Consider the following 27,798-nt stretch of genomic DNA (forward strand, 5'->3'; position numbering starts at 1 on the left):
GGGCTGGGCTTCCCAGAGGGAAAAGACACCGGTTGAATTCAGTGACAGCTGGAACCACGTCTGTTAGATGCATACGGCGAGGAAACTGGCCTTCTTACTTCCACCAAAGGCAGAGTGACTGCATTCTTGGGGACAAGGGGTCCGGTTTTGCAGTGTAAATGGATGTAGGTCAGTCCTTGGGACTGGGGTGACCTTGAGGGACCTTGCCCTCCGTTCTCGTGGTGCACAAACTTCTAGGGTATTCAACGGCCCTTCCCCGTGTCCTCCCTGCTCCTCTCTGGAAGCAGCTCAGGCCCCTTTGGAAACAGCCGTCTATGTTTTGTATCAGGTATTTGAGGACCTGCAGCTTTTGGCCACAGTCACTGGCCACACCTCGACCTATAGTAGTTGTCTAATTTCTGTGCCCAGAGAGCTTTCTGGACAGGTATGTGCCTTCTCTTCGTGAGGGTTTGATAGTAAATTCCAGGGACTACCGTGTCGCTGAATGATGTCGTTTGTGTGATGGCAGAACGTGTGAACCAGGGCGAACGGGCCTCGGGGTGGAAAGGACGCTTGGACCTGGTGCCAGGCTCCCATCACAGGGGCTCCACGGCCAGATCACATCTGAAGGGTCAGTTGGGCTGCGGGGCAGAGACCTGAGTGCAGAGTTTAATATCTTGCATGAAACAACATTTGAAAAGTTGTCCTTTACCTCAAAGAAAATAGCTTAATGTTTTCTTAAATCTAATATATGGTCAGGCAGAAAATTTAAGCAGAATACAAGTGCAGAGCAGAAACCCCACTGTGCAGAAATAACTGCCGTGAACATTCAGGGAAAGTCTTGCTCTGTATCAGCTTTCTGCAAGTTTTATAGAATTTATATAAATGGGATCATACCATAGATACTATTTCTAACCTGCATTTTCTCTTTTACAATCTTGTGGACATCATCTTACATTCACCAGGATTCCCTGAAGCAGAAAGCTGAGTTCTTGTTTCCATTTTACAGAGGTCAGCATGAGACGCCAAGTCTGGTCCAGGGTCACAGGAAGTGACCCTGGAAGCCGTGAGTTCGTATTTTTTCTGACTTTGAGCAAAGTCTAATTCTATCGGATAAACCTAGAATTCTTATTTAGTATGACAAAGACAAGTGTTTACTTTTGTTCATTGGAGTTTTCCCTCTGCCAGAATTGTGGGGTGTGACATAAATCCATCAATATTTTTTAATGTGATTTGGCTGCCTTGTTGCTGTATTGGGTTTTAGAGCCAAGAATCAGGGTACGGAGGGAGGGTCCCCTGGGGATGGTCTCCCCCCGCTCACCACCGTGCTCAGTTGTCAGTGCTGATGTGACCAATGGGGCTTCTCTCCAGGAATTCTTTACTCGGATTCTTTTTTAAGATAACACAACTGGTGTTCACTGAGCACTCATAAATTTCTTAACCGCTTTTTTGAGATATAATTCACATACCATACAGCTCATCCTGAGAATACCAGTCAGTGGTTTTATGCTGACAGAGTTGTGCAGTCACCATGCAATCTCTTTTAGAACATTTTCATCACCCTGAGAAGAAACGTGGTTCTCGTGAGCGGTCACTCCCCATTTCCCCCCTTCCCCCGGCACTAAGCCGTCACTAATCTGTTTTCTGTCTTCACAGATTTGCCTGTTCTGGGAAGTGCATATAAATGGAATTAGGCAATAGGTAGTCTTCTGTATCTGGGTTCTTTGATTTAGTGTAACGTTTCAAGGTTCATCCACATTGTAATGTGAATTAGGACTTCATTCCTTTTTCTGGCTGAATGATGTCCCACTGGATGGGCACATCACATTTTGTTTATCCATTTATCAGGTGATGGACGTCTGAGTTGTCTCTGATTTTTGACCATTACGAGTAACACTGCCATGAACACGCACATGCAGGTTTTTGAGTGGACGTATGTTTTCTGTTCTCGTGGGTAAATACCTGGGGGTGGACTCGCTGGGTCCTGTGTAGCTTCGTGGTTCACCTTTTGAGGACCCTCCAGCCTGGCTTCTTAAGTGGCCCCACACATTCTGTATCACCACCGGCTGTGTGAAGGTTCCAGTTCTTCCGCATCCTCACCACCACTTGCTATTAGCTGACTTTTGGATACTAGATTCTTCTGCAGTTGTTTTGTGGTAATTCGCAGTGTTAAACCAGGAAGGAGGGCTAACACTGGTCCGTGAGGCCGCTGCATCACCTCTGTGCAGAGGCAGCCCATGCCGCTCTGAGTTCTCGCCCCAAAGTTGGCCATGGAGTGGGGAGGGAGCCGCAGGGGTGCAGGCATGGGAAGTGGGGGTCAGCACTTTCCCGTGTCCCCTTCAATATCAGGTTGTACCAGGGCGCTGAAAGCGTCTTCCTCTGTGATCTAGCGTGCTCAGTCACGTACCTGCATCTCTCTGTCTCTGCTCTGCACCAGGGACCTGGAAGCCAGGGCACAGAACGAGTTCTTCCGGGCCTTCTTCAGGCTGCCGAGGCGGGAGAAGCTGCATGCCGTCCTGGACTGCTCCCTCTGGACGCCCTTCAGTCGCTGTCACACCGCCGGGCGGATGTTCACCTCTGACAGTTACATCTGCTTTGCCAGCAAGGAGGATGGCTGCTGCAAAGTCATCCTCCCGCTCAGAGAGGTATTTGAGCTGAGGTTGCTAAGCGACGGGACGCTGGAGGGGCTGCTCACACAGCGTCCGGCTGAGGATGGGCGGGCGTCCAGAGGGAGGCACGGCCTGAATCGGCCCATTGGGCCACGGCTTTTTCTCCTGTTGCTATGGCAACCAGGGATTTGCATAGAAGTGAATGGTGAGAGCAGTGCACTCTGGCCTCCGCATTATTGATAAAGCTGTTATTAAGAAGCAACATGCCTAGTGGTGAAAGCTTTGCCAGCAGCTCTCGGGAAGGAATCTTCCTCTTTCACCCACAAAAAGGGAAAAGGAAAAGGGCCCCCTACAAAAAGCATCATTTTTTGGAAAGAAGTGTCAGCTTGCTTGGTTTTTATACCCCCTGGAACTTGAGGTAAAAATTTAAAAAATACTCTTTATTGTATGGATCAGGTCCCTTCCAACTATAAAATTCCATAATGTTCTTCTTGGAAATGGAGTCTGCTTCCAGACCTGCCAAGGTCATCCTGTGGTTTTGGGCATGCCCGCTGTGACAGGACCCCAGCTCTGTTACACATCAGGACTTCCAGCTTCTTGCTAAGCACGATTCAGAGAAACTCAGAGTTGTTGCATTTATGTGATCTCCTTACCTCTGTCTTCCTGCAGTAGGTGTCTTCATTTTACAAGTATCCTTCTTATGAATGGAGCAAGAAAGCCTGTAGTTGTCTTACATAATTATTATTATTTAAAGTTGTGGTAACATATACATAATAGAACATTTACCGTTTTAACCATTTTTAAGTGTATAGTTCCAGTGGCATGAAGTACATTCATATTCTTGTGCAGCCATCACCAGAATTTTTCATCATCCCAAACTGAAACTGTCCCTGTTAAACAGCAGCTTCCCATCCCCCCAGCCCGACAACCATCATGTACTTTCCGTCTCTTTGAATCTGACTCCTCTATGTCTCTCGTGTATGTGAAATCTTACAGTATTTGCGCTTTTGTGACTGGCTTATTTCACTGAGCATAACATCCCCAAGGTGAATCCATACTGTAGCATCTGTCCAAATATCCATCCCTCTTAAGGCTGAATCATATTCCATTGTACGCGTAGACCAGGTTTTGTTTATCCCGTCATCCATCAAGGATGAATAGATAAAGCACTTGAGTTACTCCCACTTCGGGCTGTTGTGAGTATGCTGCATTACATACTTTTTAACTTTGCACCAGCTCCTTATGCAGTTCTTTGGTTTTGCCCTCTCTCGGGATATTTCCTGAATGTGCAGTTAAATGCCTGCCTCTCTGCTCTCTCACTGTACCTCTGCATGTGTGATTTTTTTTTTTGCAACAGGTAGTGAGCATCGAGAAGATGGAGGACACGAGTCTGCTGCCCAACCCCATCATCGTCAGCATCCGGAGCAAGATGGCCTTCCAGTTCATCGAGCTCAGGGACCGAGACAGCCTGGTGGAGAACCTGCTCACGAGGCTGAAGCAGGTGCACGCCGACCACCCCGTGCGCTATGACACCTCGCGGGATGAAGACATGGTATGGTCCTTGGGAACAGTGGGAGTCTGTCCCCTGAAAATCCCTTTTATTTAGCACCTCTAGGGCAGGGGTCTCCAAAGGGGAGTGCACTTAACAATGAGCCACTTGGCTATGAGAAAAATATGTCAGCAATGATTGGACCTGTGTGGCAGACAGTCTGGTATCATCTCTGATACACTGGGTGTCCTGAGTGCATGTAGCAGGGCTGGAGGGGTGAATTGAGCACACCCCTGTGTCAGAGGGACTGACCGGCCACCCCCGATAGGTTGGAGGGTTTGATGGGGAATCAACCCACAGGTGAGCAGACAGACGTGCTCTTTACTAGTTAGAGAGGTCAGACCCCCCGCCCCACGCCCCTCCCCAGGGGTGGAGTGGATGATGTCATTTGGGGCAGATGCATATTGCAGAAAGAGTTTTCACTGTCTTTAAGGTTGGACAGCTGTGAAATTAGACCTGCATCTGCTGGGCTAGTCCCTGTTATTTCACACCAGTCCCCTCCTTCTATCCCCTCCTTCTAGACCTGTTTCCACTAAAGTAGTGATGGGGACGAAAGGAGATGGTCTCTCAGTACTGGAGACCTATTGTCTTGTGATGGTCAGTCCTCAGTTCTGGAAGCTGAGGGGGTGATAGGCCCATCCCCGCCTCCACTTAGGGCCCTGCTCTGCCCTGTGAGCAGCCTGGGATGGGGGGGCGGGGGGTGGACCATCTTCCTTCCTGAGGATCAAATCTGTTGGGTCTGACGTTAGTCTGATTTTTCCATGAGTCACAAACAGGCATCTTTAAGTTACACTCATGCATCCAGAGGCAAAGCCAAGACTGTCCTGTAACGACAGAAGTGATCTCTCTCTCTCGCTCACTTTCTGGGTTTTTTTTTCCTCCCCATGCAGACTTCGCCTGTGTTTCATTCAACAAGCATGTGCAGCGACCACAGGTTTGGGGGCCTTGAAATGGTGTCTTCTCAGAATAGCGAGGAAAGGGAGAAAGAGACGAGCCCGCGGCTGCACCCCGAAGCCCTGGTCACTGCCCCGCGGCAGTCGGGCAGCCAGAGCCCGGACTCCAGAATGGTGGGTGGCTGGGCTCTGCCCTGGGGGCGTGGGCGTGGCTTCCCGCAGTCCTGGGGGAGGGGGTGGGCGGGCGGGCGGGCGGGGCGCAGGTTACCAGGCAACCCTGGGCGGGAGTGATGCGCCCTCTTTTCCTCCCTCTTTTTCTCATTGGCAAAAAGCGGAAGAGGTTGGCGGGGCCAGTTTGCTGAGCGCATCGGGGTGGGTGGAACGTCTCAGGGCGATGGCTCTCCCCACCTGCCACTGAGTGGCAGCCGTCAGTGCTGTCCCTTGTGGGGTTTCGGGGTGTAGAACAAGTCTTCCTCCTTTTATCCAGTGGTGTCTGTGTGGCTTCCTGGTACAGAATTTCTCTTTTGGCCCCTGGCTGCCGTCTAGTCTGACCAAACTCAAGATACTTCTGTTGCATCTACTGATAGTTTTCCCCTTGGTAGCGAGAGTCTGAGGGCAATGCATGCACGTAAATAGACTGGAAATTGTGCTTTGAAACGGTGCCCTCGCAGGAGAAGCTGTGTGGCGACCACGAGTACCAGGGTGGCCGTGAATGGTATTACTGCCCCTTGGCTGCTTAATGGCTTATGTATCACGGATCGTTAGCTTTATTCATTCAGAACCGAGCCTTCTCACATGCTTTACAGAGATGCCCAATTAACGCTTGTTGACTGAGCACGTAAGAATACTGAACTTATGTGTAAATGTCTCCCATTCCTGGAGGTACAGATAATTAAAAGCATATATTCCTAGTACCTCCATTAAAAAGTAATAAAAGAAAATAGAACCAAAATACTTTTTAAAAGCATATATAAACATGATTTAAAAGGCACGAAAAAATTCCTGCCATCTTAAGAATTTTAAAAATCCATAATTTTCAAGGATTTTCAGTTGCCTAGAGAAGTTGTATCTTTTTCAACTCTGCAGATGAGGACAATGTAATATTTTCGGGTTTCAGTTTTTCCCTGGCTGTTAGGAAGTTCAAGGGAAGTCATGAGAGCCCCTGCTCCCCTCTGCCCTCTGAGCTGACCTGTGTTTCAGCAGTTAACTCGGTGTCAGCATCCTGAGACGCTTCCCCCAGTGTTCCCACTCCCACCCCGCCTGCCCACCTGCTTTGGGCTACGTTAGTGTTTGGACGAACTTATCCTCACTGTCATCTTTGCCAAGGAAATAGCATTTTATTTGTGTAAACGCTCCCACTGGTCTCTGAACTCCTGAAGGGCTGGCACTCTTTACATCCTCTGTGCCTGGCAGATATTCAGAAAGACTTGTGAGTGAATTGCCCATCACAGCAGGCTCCTCTGTCTGCGGAGGGGACATCTCCCCATTATGGGCTATGGGTGGGTGTTGGTGGAAGGTGCGGACAAGCTTCTTTGTACATAAACGTGTTTCTATTTCCAGTCCAGGGAACAGATCAAAATCAGCCTGTGGAACGATCACTTTGTGGAATACGGCAGGACCGTCTGCATGTTTCGCACGGAGAAGATCCGGAAGTTGGTGGCCATGGGGATCCCCGAATCTCTACGGGGCAAACTCTGGCTCCTTTTCTCAGGTGAGTGTTATTCCAGTGTCTTCAGGCCAACTCTTACTTCTGGAGCAGACACAGGACAGGGGCCCCTGTCCAGGCAGGGGGTGTGTGTGTGTGTGTGTGCACGCAGACAAGTCATCTCTGCCTGTGACTACCCAGCTGAGGACCTCAGGCCCTTCATGTGTTCGCTTTGGGGCCCTGGGCAGGTTGCCTGAGGCCTCTGGGCTGCAGTGTCCTTGGTTGGTGTCAGGTCTGGCTGAAGCGATCGCCTCTCCTTGAGTAGTGACTCGAGGCATCTCTACGTGGTTCTCAGAATGCTGTTCGGGATGCCCTGGACATGAAGGGTCTTTCTAGGACATGAATTCTGAAAAAGACCAAACAAAAAATGTTTTAAAAAGTTGTTTCCTTGCAGTTTGTTGAAATTAAGTCCCACCAGAGCACACCATCGAAACACTTCCTTTGTCAAAGTTGCCCTCGGTGTTTTTGTATTTAATAAAAACAGTCCGAAGTCATATGGAGGAGGAAGCAGAGAAGGTGACACGACTCATAATCCCACCACCTGACGGTGACACCTGTTAGCGCCACTGGTGTGTGGTCCTCCAGGTCTCTTTAATGAACATGTATACACGTACACACACACACTCACACACTTTCTATTAAAAAAAAAACCTGCTGAGTCAGTTCACATAGGGCCATGGTTTCACTCAAGTGGCAGAACGTTTCCTTTGCTGACTGGAAGATTGCTGTGGTGTTTAAGGTGCTGCTGCGTGAGTGACAGCCGTCGGTGTGGGTGCTGCCTATGACACATGGATGCCACCGTGATGCGTATTGGGGACGATGGGAATCACAGTCACAGGAGAGTGGGGGTGGGTGTTACACGGAACCCGATCAGATTGAAACACCCGGACTAGTGGGCAGAGACGCAGCTGGGCCTCTCCCTCTCCCCTCTGCTCTCCTGGGATCTCCCTGCGTGGGGCCCGCATCGATCTGGAGCCCCACCTGCCCAGCCCCAGGAGGGGACAGTGGCTGGACCACAGGTGCCCCATGGCTGGCCGGCGGGTGAATAGACTGCCACGTGGACTCACTCATCCCTCACCCGGCAGAGGCCGGGGCAGTGGCTTGGCGGTGGGTGGGCTGAGCTCGGCTTCCCGCACATGAGGAACCCAGCCTTCAGGGTTTCCTGTTGGCAGCTTGTTGGCTCCTTGGTAACTGCCAGCATCACTTAATCATGACTGTGCCTTCTCTTGCGCTCCACACATAGTGCTCCAGTTTCTTGTTTAAGAAATGCATGAAAATTGTGTGTGTAAGTATGCATGTCAGTATACAGACGGAAACGTGTGTACGTGTGTGTATATGTACACACACGCGGGTACTTCTGTCACTAGGGAATACGACTTATTAACAGCATATTAATAAAGCTATTTCCAGTATGAAACCCTTTCCCCTCCCTGTAGAAGGTTAGTCTTAGAAAAGCCATGTTCTATAGCTTTTTGGTTTGTTTTTAGCAGAAATGAAGTTCCTTTTGGCTGTGTGTGGTCTCAGTATTTTATGTCCCTCAAGTAACAAGACCTCACTGGGGTCCTGTGACAGGACAGGCCCCGCCCCACGTCGTCACACTCCGGGTGATCAGTCCCCCTTGAAGCGTTACTTTTAATCATCAGATGCCGTCACCGACCTGGCTGCGCATCCCGGTTACTATGGTAACCTGGTGGAGGAGTCCATGGGAAGGTGCTGCCTGGTGACAGAGGAGATCGAGCGGGACCTGCACCGCTCCTTGCCGGAGCACCCCGCCTTCCAGAACGAGACAGGAATCGCTGCTTTGAGGAGAGTCCTGACGGCCTACGCCCACCGGAACCCCAAGATCGGGTACTGCCAGGTGAGCTGGGCACTGCAGGGTGGAGGCCACGGCCCCTGTCCCGGCCGCTGTCCCAGGCCGACCACGCCGACTTTGGGGGCTGAGTTCCCGGCTGTCGGTACCAGGGACGGTCGGTGAGGGAGATGAGCCTCATGAGCCTCGCGTAGTCAGACAGGCTGATGGGGTGGGAGGAGCCGCGGTGCCGGCACCCGGAGCCCAGGTCGGGCCTCTGTCCGCAGGAGGCCGTTCAGCCTTCACAGCCTCTGGCCTCCACTGCAGTGCATCTTTAGATAAAGCTGCCATGGCGCTTTCTCCCTCCAGACTGCACCCAAGTCATAGGGGTCATTTTAAAAATGGCAGTGCTGTTGGGGGAGGAGAAGGATGCCCGGGGCAGATCACTGCCCTTCAGGAAACACGAGTGGAGGAAAGGCCTCCCCCCAGGGTCCCTGAGTCACTGAGGAGGGCTGCTCGGGCTGCTCAGGGACCAGGCACAGAATCAGTCCTCAACACGAAACTGGGCCAGAGAAGCTCCTGACATTTAAAGCCGTAAGATATTAAGCTTTGTTTCCTGTGAATGAGCAAAGTCAATGGGTGCATGAAGCTGTGTGTGTGTCTGTCTGAACATGGAAACAGAGATCACTGGGTCGGATCCGAGCCTGCGTTTGCCCTGCAGCTCAGCCCAGCGTTGCTCCATGGGGACAGGGACAGATTGGTGGCAGATGGCTCAGCCAGGGGTGTCTGGCGAGGACCATGTGGGTACCGTGGTCACTGCAGCTAAGGGTGGGTGTGGTCAGATCGCTCCTCTGCACAGTTGGGACTTCTGGGGATCACTCGAGCTTGCGTGTTCTTTAGTGTCTCTGTGGCACTGCACACGCGGTCTGGTCAGTGGCCATCCCCGCCCTGTGACCCCTCGCAGTCCATGAACATCCTGACCTCCGTGCTGCTGCTGTACGCCAAGGAGGAGGAGGCCTTCTGGTTGCTGGTTGCCGTGTGTGAGCGGATGCTGCCCGACTACTTCAACCACCGGGTCATCGGTAACTGCCTCCTTCCGCCCGCTCGGGCCCCGGGGGTGGTGACGGGCCGAGGCAAAGACATTTATCTCCAGTCCTGGTTGTGAAGTCCCCTGTGCCCTCTCAGCTAGTCTCTGCATGAACACCTCTGGCTTTGAATTTGAAAAACTAGCTGGTGTGATTCTTTGCGCAGTTTTGGCAGGAGGTGGAGTGTGGTAACCTGACTGCTCTCTTGCCGCAAACACTTAGAGATTTTGGCTAAAGAACAAATGATTTTACGTGGAGAACTGAACTTAAAGGAGGGAAGGAAAATTCCTAGGCTCACAAAGCAAGTCGAAAAGTGAAAACCAAACAGGTTTCTCACTGATGCTGAGGCCTGGAAAGGGAGGGGCTCTTGCTTGTGGCACCCAGGGATTCGGGCAGACAGGAGAGGCTGCGCGAGAGCCGTGCTGGAGGCTCCCGAGGCCCCACGTAAGGGGCAGGCGTGGAAAACCGCTCACTCACTCGGGTTGGTGGGGGCGGCCCGGGCTCTGGGCAGACCTGTGTGTGACCCTCAGTGCTCCAGCGCTCAGGGCCGCTGTCCTTCGTGGGGTTGAGATTTGAATTTGCACCATCTCTGTGGTCCAGCAACCTCCTCGTGGAGAAAATGACACAAAAATTGCTTTGACCTGGTGATACTCTTAGGGACACTGTTTAGCAATCCAGAATGACAGATGGAGGCGGCTGAAAATTAGGCTGGAAGTAGTGGGAACAGAAACAAAAGAGCCAATTTGAGACCGAATTTGGCAGAGGACTGGATGTAGGGGCAAGGCGGGAGGAGCTGCTTGAGGGCTGAGATGTAAGAAGCGAGGGGCTGTGATGCCCACTGGGAGTGAGGGGGTGGGGAGGGCACTGGCTGGGAAGGAGGTGGCCTTTTGGTGGCCTGTATCTTCCCTGGCCCCTTTCATGTGCCTAGGGGCTTACTTGGTTTGCTTCCTTTTTCACTTCATACTGTGGGAGGCATTTAACGTTGTACAGAGCAGCACGGAAGAACCAGAACCTCGTGGCCACCGGGAGGTATGCTGTCCAGGCCATCGTTGGGTGATGAGTGTCACTGTGGGACAGCTGGTACTCAGCAGTGACCAGCAGACCCTCCATGATAATGTGACCACCACCCCCATACAGGGTGAACATTTGGACCATATCCATAAATGACAAAGTTCCCTTCTGCCTCTTCCCTGCCACACACAACACTTAGTACTGACTTCTGTCACCACAGATGAATTTGGCCTGGCTTCCTTAGCTCCACACCATGTTGTTGGTGCATCACTCATTTGTCCCTTTTTAATGGCTGAGTAGTATTTCACTGTTCATACTGTGATTCATTCATCTAGTCCCCTGTTGATAGACATTTGAGTTGTTTCCAGTTTCTTATTCTTCTAAGTGAAGTTGCAGTGAACATTCATGTGTAAGTCTTCTTGGAATATACGTTGTCAGTTTTTGTAGTATTTACCCAGGAGTAGAATTGCTGCATCAAAGTTAGATGTGTGTTTAACTTTATAAGAAACGGTCAGTTTTCCAAAGTGGACGGGAATGTAATCACGAAATCTCACACCAGCAGTGAACGGGAGTTCCAGTTGCTCCACATCCCTGGACACACTTGGAATTGTCTGTCTGTTTAATTTTAGCCATTCTAGTGGGGAAGAGATGGTATGTCATGATGGTTTTAATTTGTATTTCTCTGATGGTTGTTAAGGATGTTGAATGTATTTTTCCATGTTTACTGGCCACTTGTTTATCATTACTTGTGAAGTGTCTATTCAGATCTTCTGCCTATTTTTTAAAAAAATTTGGTTATTGACCTCTTATTACTAATTTGCATCAGTTCTTTGTTTTGATTACAAAACCTTTGTCAGGTGAACGTACGGCAAATATTTTCTCTTGAGTTTGTGTTTTCATTTTGTTAATGGGGTCTTTTGAATGACACGTCTTTAACTTCGGTTTAGTCCAATTAGTCTTTTCAATGGCTAGTGCTTTTTGTGTCCTAAGAAATTTTGCTTTTTTTCCTATATTGTTTTTTAGATGTTTTATAGCATTAGCTTTTATTTATTTTTTATTTCAGTGGAGGTACTGGGGATTGAACCCAGGATGTCCTGCATGCTAAACACGTGTTCTGCCACTGAGCTATACCCTCCCTCCGTGTTAGCTTTTGTAGTTAAGTCCATGGCACATGCAAATGTATTTTTCTGTACAGTGTGAGGTAGGAGTCAAGGTTCTTTTTCTTTCCGCCACATAGATATCCACTCGATTCAGCACCATTTTTTGCAAATGTTATTCTTTCCCCACCAAAGTACCTTGGTCAGAACCTCAGATATCAATGAACTGAGTGTGAGTCAAATTCTGTTGCGGTGTCCCACTTATCTCAGACTTGAGAGAGCGTGAGCCGCCCCCCCAGCACGTCTCCGTGGCCTCCCTTCCCCAGGGGCCCAGGTGGACCAGTCTGTCTTCGAGGAGCTGATCAGGGAGCAGCTCCCCGAGCTGGCGGAGCACATGAAGGACCTCTCGGCCCTGGCGTCCATCTCCCTGTCCTGGTTCCTGACCCTGTTCCTCAGCATCATGCCCCTGGAGAGTGCGGTGAACGTGGTCGACTGCTTCTTCTACGACGGCATTAAGGCCATCTTCCAGCTGGGGCTGGCCGTGCTGGAGGCCAACGCCCAGGGCCTGTGCGGCAGCAGGGACGACGGCCAGGCCTTGATGGTCCTCAGCAGGTGGGTGAAGGGGCCGCAGCCAGGCTCGGGCAGACAGATGGCAGGACGAGGCAGCAAGGCTGTCCTGGTGGGAGTTTCATTCTGCTCTGCTACTGTCACCCCTTGGTCCCCCTGTTGCTCGTGTGTGGTGAGGGGTGCTGTCTTCCCTGGCTCTTCTCGGCCAGGGGAGAGGGGGACAGGAAGGCATGGGCATCAGTGCCTCCCTCTGAGCAGATTCAAGTGTCTTGAATCACTATGGGCTCATCATGGCCTTGAATGGGGACGGGCAGGTGGGTGCCAGGCAGTGGTGGCCTCAGGCAGCCAGCTGGAAGTTTCAGATGTTCTGTGTGTAGGGCTGGTGTGTTGCAGTGAAAGCAGGTCCCCCTAGGCTGAGGACTGGAGCCTGAGTCTCTTGGAGCTGAGGGCAAGTTGGATGACAGATGACAAGTTCCTTTTCAGAATATGGTGGAAGCTTAAAAGTGCAGTGTGCTCAGAACTTTGTATTTATGTCCCTGGAGAGTCACAGAGCCTTGGACACCTCTCCATGGTGCCCAGATCGCCAAGTCTGGCTGGACAGATGTCTCTCCTTTTCTCTAAAATGAGCATCGTGGTTGCAGCCTGGCCCTCTGCCCAGTGTTTGGGGCCAGATGGGCTGGTTTGAAGGGGGTGCCACGTGTCCAGGGGCCCCCGAGCAGGTGGCATTGCTGTGTTGGGCCCGAGGAGGGTAACCCTGTGCTCTTCTGGCGGGTGTGCCCAGGTTTCTGGATCACATTAAGAACGAGGACAGCCCTGGACCCCCAGTCAGCAGCCACCATGCCTTTTTCTCCGATGACCATGAGCCCTGTCCTGTGACTGACATCGCTGACCTGATCCGGGACTCCTACGAGGTACTTGGGCCCCATCCCTGCTCCTTGCCCTGCTCCTGAAGCATCTTGGGAGATGGACTTCCAGGGAGGGGTCCCCAGGCTCCTCCGTGTTTCCTGTGTCTGGATGCAAAAAGGGGCTCTGTGAGTGACAGATCCCTTCCGTCCCTGCAGAAGTTCGGAGACCAGTCTGTGGCTCAGATCGAGCACATGCGCTGCAGACATCGGATCAGGGTTCTCCAGGGCCACGAAGAGACCACGAAGCAGAATGTGGTGAGTAGAGGCCGCCTCCGAACCACTGCCCGTGGCAGTGAGGTGCTGACCTGGGCTGGGCCCCCTGCTGGTCTCCTGACAGGGGAGTGCCAGCTTTTTTTTTTTTTTTTTTTTTTTTTTTTTTGCATCGCATTAACAACTTGACAGGGGTGACCTGCTGTAGAAAGAGCATGGGTTTAGTTTCAGTCAGATGATGAGCCTCTGGACCTGGGTCTCCCCAGTTGTACAGTGAGGATCGCCATCCCCACCGGATGGGGGATGGTTCTCCGGGAGAAACTCCCTGCCCGAGCTCTCGCTGTGCCTGCGTCTGCTTCCATTAGGAGTCAGACGTTAGTCCTGAGTCAGGATGTGTGCATCAGAAAGGCTGAGGATGCACACCTGAGAAAGCTGCCAGAAGGCGATCTTTGTGCCAGGAACAGACTCTGCTCTGGGCGGTAGGAGCCCCTCACCCCAGGAGGGAAGCTGGAGGCCAGGCCCCACACCAGCAGGAAGCATCCCGGGCCCTCTGATCCTGGCACGGGGGGGCGGAGAATTCACCCCCTGCTGCTTGTTCTCTCCTCCAGCTCCGTGTTGTCATCCCAGAGGTCTCAGTTCTTCCAGAAGACCTAGAGGAACTCTACGATTTATTCAAGGTAGGAAGGCTGGGGGGCTGGGGAGCTGGGGGAGTGCCGGGCCCCGGGCCTGGCCTGCCGGGGCGCTCGGTGCTGGCCACCCGCCCTTCGCTGCTCGGCGCCGAGTCCCCAGTCGACAGCGGACGGATCAGTGACCCTGACTGAAACCCACCTAATTACTCATAACCCCACCCCGTATCACGTGTATATGTAGTCTTGCACTTGTGTGGCTGGTGTGCGTGCTGGTTTATGTTCTCTTTTCCCTTGATGCTGTTACTGACATTTTTTCATGTTGCCATATGATCTTACTCATTTTTAAATAACTTTAAAACCTGTCCTGTTGGTAATAGCTAATGTGCTCAGCTGTGTTTCTAATATTCAGATATTCAGGTGGATAACCAGGCCTTGCTACTTATAAATCACCCTGGCAAGAACATTTCACAAGTGCCTTCCTAGAAACTGTCTTGCTTGAAACAGTAAACAAACCTGGGGAAGAGAGGCAGCCAGTTAACCCTCTCCTGACAGCCCGGCAGGGGAGGGGGAGGACGCCCAGTTGCAGAGCGAAGTCCCACGCGCCACGGAGGAGTCCGGCCTCCAGGGCTCTTCTGAGCTCAGATTGCCACCAACTTGGAACAGTCCTGAGCAGCACTTAGGTTCTGCGCGGAGCCTCAGATGTTGTCCGAACCCTTCGTGCGGCGGCGTGGTCCCTCCCCCTGCGGTCACTGACATGGGTCCCTGGCTTAGTCGATCCCAGGCACACTCCTCACTCCTAACAAGCAGGATGCGAGGGGAGGGTTCCTCAGGCCGTGCCTGCTGTAAACGTCACCTGTTTTCAAGTTTTATAGTTTCCTCTGCCGCATGGAGAGAAAATACAAAGTCAAAGGTGACTTGGGGTCCCACGCCGCTACCTCTCTGACTTTCCGTGAGGAAAAACAGGGAGAGCTAGAAACATGGAAGCAGGTTAAACAGATGTGCTGCTCAGCACCGAAAGGCTGTCACCTCCTGAGGGCTGGCTGTTCTCAATTTGAGAGGATGAGATACGTCACAGATCTGAATTTATATAACTTAAGTTAATAATAAAAATAAACTTCATTAAGCACTGACCCTCTCATTAATCTTTCACGCAGAGAGCATTTAAAGAAGACCGCCAGAGCTATTTCCTGTTTCCTGTTTCTATCCAGTGAATGATGTGAGCGAAATTGATTCTCACATTTGTAGTTAGCCTTTCCTTTGTGTAGGGGTAACTACAAACACAAACTTAAACTATAAATACAAGGCAGCTTTTGAAGTATACTTCCAAAGAAAATTCCAGTAAGACAGCACCGCAATCATGGTGTCTAATTCCATCGTACAACCCGGGGTGCCTCCTCTACGTCCCGAGTCACCCTCACATCCCACAGGATGGCCCCTCGGACTGCCCTCCCTCCCCCGCGCTCCAGACCTTCTCTGAGTTTGCTTGGCTCTCACAGCCTGACGTCATATGTTGGAAAGCTTGTGTACTGTGGGCTGCCGTCTTCCTGCATTGGGTTCTGCACGCACCTCTTGTCTTTTGAAGCCGAAGTTCATTTTCTCAAGGGAAAGGGCCACAGAGAGATGCCTTTACGCTGTTTTATAACTGTGTGATAGGTTCTTAATAAGGAGTCCGTTCCTTAGCTTCACTGCATCCTTCCCTAAGCGGGGACTGCACCAGCATGACCCTCCTCTATGAGAACAAGAGAAGTCGGCTCTGCCTGTCTTCTTTACATACTTCTTCCTATGAAAGGTGAACAGTGTGTACTTAGTGAAGTTGACATGATTGTTAATTTAAAGCAATCTTCCATCAGCTTTATTGAGATATAACTGATCTTCAGCACTAAGTTGAAGGTGTACAGCGTAATGACTTCACTTACATTTACTGCAAAACCATCCACAGCAAGTTTAGTTAACATCCCTTATGTCACAGAGATACCAAAAAAAAGCGGGGGCGGGGGATGGTTTTTTTCCTTGTGATGAGCACTTAATTTAGGATCTGCTTTCTTAGCAGCTTTCAAATAGACCACACAGCAGTGTTCACTAACTCTGGTCGTGTTGTACCTGACACCCCAGTACTTCTTTATTTTGTAACTGGGAGTTTGTACCTTCTGAGCACCTTCATCCAATTCTACAAAACACCCCCACCTCCAGCCTCTGGTAACCACAAATCTGATCTCTTTTTCTATGGCCTTAGGTTGGTTGGTTTGCTGTTATTTTTTTAGGTTCCACATGTAAGTGAGATCATATTAGATTTTTCTTTTTCTGACCGACTTCTTTCACTTAGCACAGTGCCCTCAAGGTCCATCCTGGTTATAAAGCAATCTTTTAAATTACGTAAATCAGATTTGTGACGTCTGTCCCTTATTCTCCCAAATTGGAAACAGCTTCATTGATGCCACCTCTCCAAATAAGATAGGAACAATATGATACATCCTTGGTGCCAGAGGCTACTGCTAGAGACACCTGAAAAACCCAGGATGTGAAACAGGGTCTTACAGATCCCGTAAGTGCGTTCTTGTTAATGATCAGCTAAACGCATTCACCATTGTTGGATTATCAGGCCCTAGAAAGCATTTGGTTTCTTTTAATATTACTTTGCTTGCTTCCATGCTCTGGTTAAGACTTTTATTTTCAAAATTTAATTAAAAAACACAAAACAAAACAAATATAAAATTATACCTATTTGTACCCTTAAAAAATAACTTAGAAGCAAAATTGAAAGGGCCTTATCTTGTCTGCACCTACAGTCCCACCTTGTGCAGTAGTTGCCGTTAACAATACGGGGAGTCTCTCTCCTGATTTTTTCCTCTTACACGATGTCTCTCTGTGCACACACACGTGCAACATGCTCTTACTCTTTTTTTCCACAGTAAGAGTGAGGCTGTGCTATGCGTAATGGCCTGAAATTGTTGTCATGGACATTTTTCTAGACTGAATGTCTACAGACTTTTCTCACTCTTTTTTAGTGGCTGCACAGTTTGATTGTAGGGCTGAACCATAATTTTTAAATTATTTACCTGTTGAGGGACATTTATCTTGTTTCCGATTTTTTTTGCTGCTTTATAAATGGTGCTGTCCTGAGCATCCTTGGGCCTTTATCTGGACACCTGGGCTGCTGTGTAGGAACCAGATTTCAGTCACTATTGCTAACGTGTTTTAGACTTTTCAGATTTCATTTCCACTGGTGATGTCTAAGAGTGTTTGTGTCCTGTATTGCACACTCACCCAGCATTTCATATTATGGATCTTTAAAATTTTTGCTAGTCTTGTAGAAAATTGTATTTCATTTTAACTTAAATCCGTTTCCTCATTAGAGAGGTTGAGTACCCTGTTGTGAGTTTACTGGCTAATTGTGTATTTCCTTGTATCACCTCTTCATGTCCTTTGCCTCTTTTTTACACTGGTTTGTTTTTCTGTCGGATTCTGTGTAAACTGGGTGTATTAGTTCTCGGACTTTATAACTGTTTTCTTCTGGGCAGGATCCTAAGGGCCTCTCGCTTCCCAGGATGTACAAATATACATGGAAATTCACAGGGGGTCTCAGGTTTTGAGGAATGGGAATTTATTAGACCTTTGTTTCACCCTTAGAAGTTTTTGTGGTACTTTTCATGATTCTGCAAAGGCTATTTAAAGAACGTGGCCGCATATAATATGCAGTAAAATTATAAATGGCATTTTGGTTTCCATCCAAGGATAGGCACTTGCATTTTGCAGCATCTGCACTGTGTCTGTGCCATTCTTATGGGCAGAGGGCACTGAAATTGTGAAGAGCCTGCAGTCACTGGGAGCCATTGCAGTGAGCTGAGATGTGCCAAGAGGTGATCTAGTACAAGCCTGAAAGATCCAGCCTAAGGAGGCTAGCCTGGTCCTCAGTGACAGGGCCGGTTTTGATTGCTTTAGTTTTCAGTCTGTTCCCAAGACTTCAAATTGCCTTTGTTTACTTTTAATTTTTTGAATTGTTATTAATATATCCAAAACATATAAAAAAAGCACGCAATAAATAAGGCCTGCTTCCTCATCTGGGTCCCGGCCCCCATTTTCCATCCTCTCAGGTGGCCAGGGTTAACTGGTTCCTTCTGTATCCTGTAGATTTACCCAGTACTTTTTGACTTTCAAACAGTATGAATTTAAGAGAAACTCTCAGAATAAAAACTGTATGACTTCTATAAACCTATGGCAGCTGAGCTGTACTTTTAAAAATTGTTAAAATGGTAAATTTTTAATGTGTATTTTGCTACAACAACAAAAAGAATCCTTGATTTTAAAAACATCGAAATTATATATTCATGTGGGCAAGGACTACAGGGAAACAAAGAAAAACTTTCAGTATGTCTGGTTGGAGTGGTGAGATGAGTTAATTTTTTCATTTTTGTGTAGTAATGTTGCTGCTTTAATACGTAACGATTTTATGAGGGCAGAGCAAGCAAGAAGGCCGCGTTGGCTTCGGCCGTGCCCGTGGCCTCCCCCGGGTGCCGCCGGCCCTCACGGCCCCTCTCCCTCCCGCGTTAGAGAGAACACATGATGAGCTGCTACTGGGAGCAGCCCAGGCCGGTGGCCCCGCGCCACGACCCCAGCCGGCCCTACGCGGAGCAGTACCGCATAGACGCCCGGCAGTTCGCGCGCCTGTTCCAGCTCGTCTCGCCATGGACCTGTGGGGCCCACACGGACATCCTCGCCGAGAGGACTTTCAGGCTCCTGGACGACAACATGGACCATCTTATCGAGTTCAAAGCCTTTGTGAGCTGTCTCGGTATGACTCTGCGGGCCTTGGCTGCCGTGAGTTCACTGGGGATGGGGGTCTGTGAACACAAGACAAGTGGGTCGTGACGCAGGCAGATCCACTCAGTGAAATGTATCCGCGACTGGCCTGGTGCGATTTTGTGATTTTAAAGTCACTCTGCAGACTCCTCGTGAGCTAAACGTTTATGCTTCCCAAGGGGGCTCTCGGCATACAGGGTCATCAGCCTTGTTCTCCCGGCATCCAGGGTCATCAGCCTTGTTCTCCCGGCATCCAGGGTGTGGCGGTGGCTTGTCGGAGACACGTTCCTAACTCTTGCACCTAAAATTATAATCTTGCAGAAGGTGTGAGGCCAGGTTATCCCGTAGCTCAGCCGTCGGCAGTCACCACCGCTCACGTTTTCCTTTCAAGCACCGTGTGTCTGGGGCGGCGGCAGGTGAACAAGCACTGGCCTCGTTACTTCCTTCTCTCCGTGGTGACTGTGTCGTGACGCGTGTACCTCAACCATGTGCGTCTACTCAGTCCTGCTTTTTTTTTTTTTCATTTTGCAGATATTATGTACAATGGAGAAATGAATGAGAAAATCAAACTGTTATATAGGCTTCACATCCCTCCAGGTAAGAAATTCCAACAGAAAAGCGAGGCTCTGCTCTGCCTTGACGTAAATCAGCTTTGTGCACGACACTGAAGTTCTTCTCTTTTTATATTTATTTAGACTTGAGGCAATAGATGTTTCCAGTTTGGGGTGGCTGATGACAGATTTTAAGTAGCACGTTGTGTGGCCTGTGGCAGGGGTTCCCAGCCTTCAGTGTGCGTCAGAATCATCCGGACGGCTTGTTGAAACACAGGTTACCGGGCCCACCCCACCGTTTCTGATTCACTAGGTCTGAGGACTACACTTTGAGAACCACTGGCCTCTGGAATGTGGGGGGGGGGGGGTAGACAAACCCTTAATAATTAAGATGGTTATCTTAGCTTACTGTTGTGTTTTTTAAATTGAAGTAAAACTAGTATATAATATATTAGTTTCAGGTGTAAAACATAGTTCAGTCTTTGTATACACTACAAAGTGATGACCATGGTAAACTGAGTTACCATTTGTCACCATAAAATTGACCCCCTTCACCTATTTTTGCCAATGCCCCCAACCCATTTCCTCTCTAGAAACCAACAGTCTGTTCTCTGTCTCGATGAGTTTTGGGGGTTTGTGTTTTAGAGGCTGCAGGAGAGACGGCTGAGGGCAGGGCACACCTGCAGCTGTAGTGATGCAGGGGGGAGCCCTGGGGGCGGGGCGCACCTGTGACTTGAGCGAGACGTGTGCCTGTGTGCCCACCTGCACTAGCGAGGTATCGGAGACTGGGAAATGGTGCTTCGTCCCCGGAAGGAAGTCTCAGCTGCCCCTGCCCTTCCAGCAGATGCTTTAATTAACATTAGTATATGTCTCCTCCACACACAGTCCAGGCAATTCTCCAACTGCTGCCTTTGGGCTGGGTCCTGGGACCAGTGAGACCCTCAAAGGAGCATCTCTGGTTCCCCCAGCCCCCGGGTCGCCTGTACATGAGCCCCTTTGGTTTCCGAAGCCAGACATTTTGGGGTCTCGTCTCTCCAATGCTGATTCCAAGGGTGGGGCACCTGAAGTGAGGCCAGACCTCTCACTCCTCAGGGAGAAGCTCTGGACCTGTGAGACCCTCCCTGCTTTGGGTCCCCAGGCAGGGGGTGGGGACTGGGAGAGACTCTGTCCCTGCCTCTCCTACCAACTCGATGTGGTTCTTGTCTCTTGTTGCAGAGGAGCTGCTCAGCTAGTTGTCCATTCTTTTTCAGCTTAAATTGTTCCGTATGTAGCTGTAGATGTGTGTGTCGGTGGGAGGAGGTGGGTTCAGGAACGCTGCCGTCCTGGACCGCCCTCTGTATCCGAGGAAGTCTGAGCTCCAGCCCTGGCTTTGTGCTGCCGTGGTCCAGTTTCTGGCTCCTTGGCACCCCCTGCTACTGTTTTTGAAGGAACAGTTCACTTTCCCAGCATGCAAGACCATGCTTCCTTCAAATGTGAGCAGCGGTAACCAGGAACAAAGAAAGCAGTTGTGAAACCTGTGAGATCAGACTTGGTGTTTACCTTAAGACACGTCTTGGATCTTTGAAACTGGTAGAGGCGCACCGAGGAGTCCCAGAGGGTCTCTGGACCCCAGTGCCATGGTCCTGGTGTGGCATGGGTTCTGCGACACAACTTTCTAACGGGGGAGCCTGGGGAGGCTGGCGGGCTGTGAGGTTTCCAGGGCTATGAGATCCTGGTGGCTTTTACAATGAATACCTATACAGAAGTTGAAAATGCATATGGGCGTTATCTGTGGGCTTCTGCGTGCACTTCCTGAGTTCAGCCGTGACTGAACTGGCGTGTGTTCTGCCCGTGACGCATACGGGAGCATCTCTCGCAGCTGCACACAAGATGTGTGCTTTCTTGTGGACTCGTTACTTGAGTACAAATCGTTCAGCATCAGTGAAGTTCCTTGCCTTTTACTGAGTTTTGTTTTTCATTTACTTTGCCCTTATTTTTCAGGTATTCTGTTAACATGAAACATGCATAATTACTCCTTTATCATCGTTGTCGTCCTTACTGCCTTTTCATGGTCATCACTGTCTAGGTCTGGTACTGTGCTATTTTGCTCACTTGTTTTATATTGATTTTAAATAAACTTTTTATTGTGGGGTAATTTTAGATTTATAAACAGTTGCAAAGATAGTACAGGTAGGTAGAGTGCTCATTCTTGATGTGTCTTTACATTGATTGGTTTTTGATATCATTTGAGATTGATAGGTGGTTCTTGATCTAACCTCGTGTTGAATTATTTGTTTCCAAATTACAACTTTATTTCTAAAAGACATTTTAATTATTTTAGTTCATTAAAGGTATTTGAAATCTTCATGGCTTCAGAAAATCAAATTTTAAAAAAACTTCTGAACATATGTGATTGTAATGTTTATCTTGTGTGACTGAATTTGAATGGTTAAACTTAAGTAGAAATTAAGATTTGATAAATTAATTTGCTTCCCTATATTTAATATTTGAATTTTTGATGCAGTTAAAAAAAATCTTAAGAATGAAGACCACCTAAAACCTTTCTTTCAATGCAGCAGTTTGCCAGGGCCATGAGGATCCACACTATATGTAGGTATTTTTCATTTAAATAGATTGAATTTTAATAGATATTTACTTTCTACACCAGTCGGCAAAGAAGTTAAACTCACTAATTGAAGATGACAAGTTTGAATTTGTGTGCCCGAAGAGTGATGTCTCACTTGCCTGATGGGAGATGGAGAGCCAAACAAAGCCTGTAAGCGACTGGCCTCAAACACCCGCCTTGTGCGGGAGCCTCGGAACTCTCCGAGCGTCAGACGGGAGGCCGAGGATGCAACTGGGGAAGCAAGGAAGCCCTGAGCCCCACCTCACAGTTCTGGCAGAGCTCCCTTCACTGGCTGGCTCCATGGTGACTGCAACACTGTTTCGCAGAGGAAACAGATGAGAGAGATTCCAGGTGATCTGATACCGTTACCAGGTGATGCAGGGAGACACAGTATTCCAGAAGATTACTGAATCAGGACTTTACATTGCAAATTGATAAATCTGTAGATATTGGTCATTTTACTCAGTTGATTGCACTAATTGGACTGCCAGAAGACAATTTCCTGGAAGAACATCAGATTCATTAGAAGGAAGGATCAAAGCAAGCTACTGAGAGTGACATATCGGAGTTGGTAAATGAACGCAAACAACTGGGATGTAGGCAGCTTTTCCTGTAAGAGGGTACAGAAGAGTGGAGCTGACAGCCTGGGTTCTGCTCCTCTTGGAAGCCCTGGAGTCCAGGGAATACACAGTTGTAGGTGCAGAGTAGCTCCCCAAAAGGTGTCCCTGCTGGTATCCGCATTAAATGATGGTCTTAAAATGCTGAAACCAATTAAATTCGAGCTGCTTCCTTCTTTGTGGTCAGCTCTCCATAAAGAAGAGATTTCTTTCTGAGGTCATATATGTGCCACAGTGCATTTGCTGTCCAAAGGAAGAGTGAATTAAAAGGAAAAATCTAATGAATAATTCCAACTTGCAGTTTGGTTAAAGATAGTTATTTTTAAAAGGACTTAAAATGTTGAAAACCTGAATGAACTTAATGGAAAATTGAAGGAGCACATGAAAACATTAACATGTACTGGAGAAGTACAGATTCAAAGCAAGCATTCAACTTAGAAGAAAATGAGGTTATGAAAACTTCATTAGTGATGTTTAGCCAGTGTTATAATTTGAATCCTGAAACATGATTATAGTCTAATACAGCCATGTCTGTGTATAAATGAGAAGTGTTATTTTGAAATACTTGATATGAAAAAATGTTGATTGGATTCAGAATTCAGTCATATTTGCCAAAACGATGTCAACATTACATTTTGGGAGAAGCTGTTTGATATGCAGAATCATCGTACACTTGAAACAAAAATATCTGAACGATTCAAATTCTCGGTAATGAGAAGAAATGAGTCCTCCAGCAAGGAGAGAAAAATGCTATTTGCTTCCACCTTCTTGGTTTCTCACTGATGGTGATAGTCTGTTTTGAAGAGGTTATTATTTAAAAGTCCCAATCAGGAATTGCATGTAGCCATTTCAATATTAATATTAGTATAAAAACTAATATTAAAAAGTCTGGAGTGTGCTAAGAGTTCAGTACCATTTGATCTGTTATTTGACAAAAATCTATTTTGTTCCATTCCCATGATGAAAGACTGTATCCTGGAAGTTTAAGTCCATTTACTTAGAATGGCTCCACTTTCTAAACCTCTGCAGTACAATTGGAAATATACCAGAACTTTGCATGATGTTGTCTGCTTTGTCAAGAGTAGCTGCAGATAAGATGATAAGTACTGACAGATAAAATCATAGATTTCCCGTAGTCGTCACTGCGGATGAAAACCTTAGCAGTATTACGGAATGGGATATCGTGTGTTTGAAATTAGTACCAACAGGACCAGGGATAACGGGGTATGTGACAGCTAGTTTGCCTAAGAGAAATGTGGGCATTCAGGTTCTATCCATCATCAGGTTCTTCACTTTTGAGTTGGCCTTTTCTTACACTAAGAAACAATACTGAAGATAAACTACCATCTTCTGCTTTTGAGAATATGCCAATATGTCAGAATGCCTACTGGAATCCAGGAAACTGATGGATCGCTACACTGCTCTGAGGACCAGGTTATTAGTGGGCAAGGCCCAAATGGTGCACGTGAAGAAGTCTCGTCCAGTGAAGTGAAAAGAGAGGAGCGAAATGACGACTCCAGCCAGGACTGAGAATGGGGCCAGCCAGTCTGGAGGCTCAGCTGGAGGAGACAGTGATTCTGAAAACGGATGCTGTACCGAGGAAACCTGCAAAGGCCGACTTCTCCCAGGACACAGAAAGTGAGAGCTCACGTTCTAAGAACTTAGGCAGTACTGATGCCCGCTGCTTCAGAAATGATACCAGGCACATTTGATTTGGTCACGAAAGGTCTGTTCTTTGCATTGGGATTCTGAGTTGAAAATGCCACTTGAGGGTTTTGAAAAATAAGAGAAGTGTAGAATATAAACTTCCTAAAAAACTTTTGTGAAATTAAAAGATTGCAGTGAACTTTTTAAAAGAGAAAAGCTAGGTACTTAAGACCCTTAGTATCATCGATTGTCAGGAAGTCATGATTGGATTTAGGGTCCTGGTGTCCAGTATTTGTCACATCTTAAGTTATCTTCTCATAGTAGATGTCAGACACAAGTTGAATACTTTACTTGATTTTCCTCTCAGTGACTTGGATATATTGGAATTCCTAATTAATCCGATTCCAGGCCCTTGCTGTTATAATTTGCTGTTTTTAGTTAGCATGGACAGGGTAGAAGAGGGGCACCGTATTGCTTTTTCCAAGAAGAAACTATGATGAAAAATGGTATTATTTTGATGACTGTTGTGTTAACTGCACCTGAAGGCCAAATTTTGTTGAAAGTAGTAAATGTACTGTTTTGCCAGAGATAAGCAACTTTTCTAGTGGAACTGGCTTTCTTCCTTTGCAAGCATCCCATTTAGTAAGTGATGAAGGTAGCAGTGGTGGTGACAGGGATACAGAGTGAAAAGTATGCACACCAACTAATGAAAGTCCTTGAAGCCACAGAGAGACTTTCGTGCCGGTGGTGTCTGTGAAGCAGTGCACTTAACCACCCGTCACACAAAAATCTGAAATAGGGACCTTCAGATAACCAGATGCAAATCCTTCATCAGATACAACTTGTGCAGTACTTGAACTGAGAGACAGTGAAAGCTTTAACAGAAACGTCTCTTGTATTATGAGTTACACATATATCAGAACGTAAAAAATAAGGTAACATTTATGAAAGCTCAAATATCTCATTTTAAAAGGCTGAAAGTACATTTAAGGATGATGTACTGGGTGTTTACTGATTTTCCTAATGCACTGTGTCCGACGTCGGATAGGAATAGGTAACAGGATGAGTTGTTCTCAGGGAGCTCCAAGGCTCCCCCAGGGTCCCCTCGTGTCCAGTCAGGGTGCTGGTGTTTTCTCTGTGCCAGGACTGGAGGGGGTGGGAAGCACTGCTCTGAGACGGACTGGCCTTTCCGGCTCGTCACTGTTGACTCTTCACGTGCCTGCTTTCTGGACACTCGCCTACCCCCTGAATGAATTGTTCCTCTGCGCTCCCGTGACATTTGTGTGTATTGGTTCTTCTGTTAGGTCACTTTCTTTGTGACTTGTGCACGTCTTTCCTGTCTGATACACTGAGCTCTTGGAGGGCAGGAAGCCATTTCCATAACTGCCTCAAGTGTCATCGGTTTGTAATTTTCCTTCTATTGAGTGGATTCTCACGTGTACCACTGCATAGAACTTGTTTTGGGCAAAGTAGGGGGGAAAAATGACTCAATACTTTTATTACAGGAAAAAAACCCCAGAAAAACAAGAACAACCGTAAACAACCCCTCCACCCCCTAAACCCCAGAAACCTGCCTCCCAAGTAGGGAGGAGGGTGGTTCACCAAGGCTTTGGTGCCATCTCGTGGACATTTGCTGGATCACAACTGAACTTTTAGTCTGTGAGTGGCTTACTATTGTTTAAACCTTTTTAAAACTGTGAGGATCCTTTGTAATAGCCCCCACCCCTTTTTTGGTAACAGCTTTATGGGTCTGTAACTTACATAGCGTACAGTGCATTCACTTGAAATACACAGGCCAGTGGGTTTTAGTATTTCAGTTACGCAACCACCAGTCACAGCGGTAGAGCATTGTCATCGCACCAAAAAGCAAGCCGGTGCTCCTTAGCTGTTGTCCCCAAACCACGCATTTCCCGCTTTCTCTTTGTAGGTTTTGCCTCTTCTGGACTTTTCACATAAATGTGTCGTGCAGTATGTGTGCCCTTTTGTGTCTGGCTGCTGTCACTAGGATGTTTTCTGGGTCCACCCGTGCTGTGGCATCTGTCAGCGCTCACTTTTCCTGCTGAACTTGATACTCCGATTATTCATCAGTTGATGAACATTTGGGTTTATTTGCACCTTTTGGGAACAAATGGTGCTACGAACACTTGTGCACAAGTTTTCGAGTGGATACGTGTTTTCATTTCCTTTTGGTATACACCTAGGAGTGAATTTCTGGGTAAAAATGGCAAATTTATTATTTAACTTTTCGAGGAACGACCATGAACCATCTCCAAGATGGCTGTGCCACTTTATATTCCCATTAGCAGTGTTTGAGGGTTCCAATATAATTTCATTTTTGTGTATTTCTAGAACTCATTATAGCACCCTGCCTTGAATTCAGTAAAGCTTTTTTCAATTTTTGTTATAAAGTACCTAAACATAGCAGTATGAGCTAATAATAGAAAAAATACGAGAAACTCAAAGCATTTACCTATTATAACATTACCCAGCGACCTAAGTGTATTTACTTCTAGAATTGATGTATGTATATACACGCATATATTTGTTTTGACAAAATGGGATTTTACTGTATGTGTTTTTCTAGGTCAGTATCAGCAATGAACTTGTTGTATCCTATGTATCTTGTTGATCCAGTGTATCCTATGAACTTGCTGATCACTGATTACAACGGCACCTACAGATGTTCAGAAAAACATTACTGGTGTTAGATGCTTTGACTTTGTGTAGCCGGTGCTTGGTGTACATGGAGTTTGTTGACCCTGGGAAGGCCCTGCAGGCTGGGAGCTGCTGGCTTAACCTTTCATTCTTACCTAGAAAGCTGAATTACTGTCAGTTTTGGTTAAGAGACAACACTTTGTTCAACGTTAACTTTTTTTTTTTTTTAAAGCACTCACTGAAAATGACCGAGACAGCCAGTCACCACTGAAGAATCCTCTGTTGTCGACGTCAAGACCCCTGGTTCTCGGGAAGTCCAATGGCACGTACCTCTTTGCGTTCTCTTCCGTCAGGCACACCACCGCAGTGGACCCCACGCCTCTTCTTACAAGCAGACTAATTGTCCCCTCCCTCCTGTGAGTTAACAGAGGCCAGAAACCGTCCAGGCTGCAGTGTGCTGGATGACTGCCCCTCACCCCTGCCACCACGTGTACCCCTTTTCATGTTTCAGGGGTCCTCTTGTGTCAAGGTCACTCAGCTACCATAACCTGTGGCCACTTTTTTTTTTGTAAAACAGACCATCTCTCCAATTAACCTCTGCCTCTCAAGTTTGTAGGAACTCATCCCCTCACCACCCCTCTCCCTTTTTGCTTTCATGGAATTTATTCAGACTAAAGTATGTTGTTTCCTTTGTCTCAAGGTGATACAATTGATTATCAGAAACAGCTAAAGCAGATGATTAAAGATTTAGCCAAAGAAAAAGACAAAACTGAGAAGGAGTTGCCTAAAATGAGCCAGGTATGGACTTTATTCTTCACAGAAAATTAACTGTTTTGCCACATTAAGAGGTAATCTTTTTAATTAAGCTGTGGTCCCCTTTATTTCAAAGCTATAATCA

The 27,798-nt window shown here is 47.8% G+C and overlaps 1 protein-coding gene across 7 annotated transcripts in view; it reads left to right on the top strand.

Annotated features, from left to right (window-relative positions):
• The window catches only part of TBC1D8 (TBC1 domain family member 8), a 96,927-nt gene that overhangs the window by 66,969 nt on the left and 2,160 nt on the right, over positions 1-27,798 (top strand). For 6 of the 7 annotated variants that reach the window (XR_012503076.1, XM_074354754.1, XM_074354755.1 and 3 more), the window contains 14 exons: positions 2,417-2,624; positions 3,946-4,140; positions 5,028-5,204; positions 6,591-6,741; positions 8,379-8,593; positions 9,489-9,606; positions 12,044-12,329; positions 13,066-13,195; positions 13,346-13,444; positions 14,008-14,076; positions 18,577-18,817; positions 19,357-19,422; positions 27,133-27,222; positions 27,601-27,698. Coding sequence is in view for 6 of the 7 variants with exons in the window: in XM_074354754.1 (XP_074210855.1) it covers positions 2,417-2,624; positions 3,946-4,140; positions 5,028-5,204; positions 6,591-6,741; positions 8,379-8,593; positions 9,489-9,606; positions 12,044-12,329; positions 13,066-13,195; positions 13,346-13,444; positions 14,008-14,076; positions 18,577-18,817; positions 19,357-19,422; positions 27,133-27,222; positions 27,601-27,698 (2,143 nt within the window). In the remaining variant the exon portion in view is untranslated. Of the gene's footprint in view, positions 1-2,416; positions 2,625-3,945; positions 4,141-5,027; positions 5,205-6,590; positions 6,742-8,378; positions 8,594-9,488; positions 9,607-12,043; positions 12,330-13,065; positions 13,196-13,345; positions 13,445-14,007; positions 14,077-18,576; positions 18,818-19,356; positions 19,423-27,132; positions 27,317-27,600; positions 27,699-27,798 lie in introns of those variants that run through there. The other variant, XM_074354757.1, reaches the window with a different exon arrangement.

This window comes from Camelus bactrianus, chromosome 28, assembly GCF_048773025.1.
Source record: "Camelus bactrianus isolate YW-2024 breed Bactrian camel chromosome 28, ASM4877302v1, whole genome shotgun sequence".
Taxonomy (NCBI): domain Eukaryota; kingdom Metazoa; phylum Chordata; class Mammalia; order Artiodactyla; family Camelidae; genus Camelus; species Camelus bactrianus.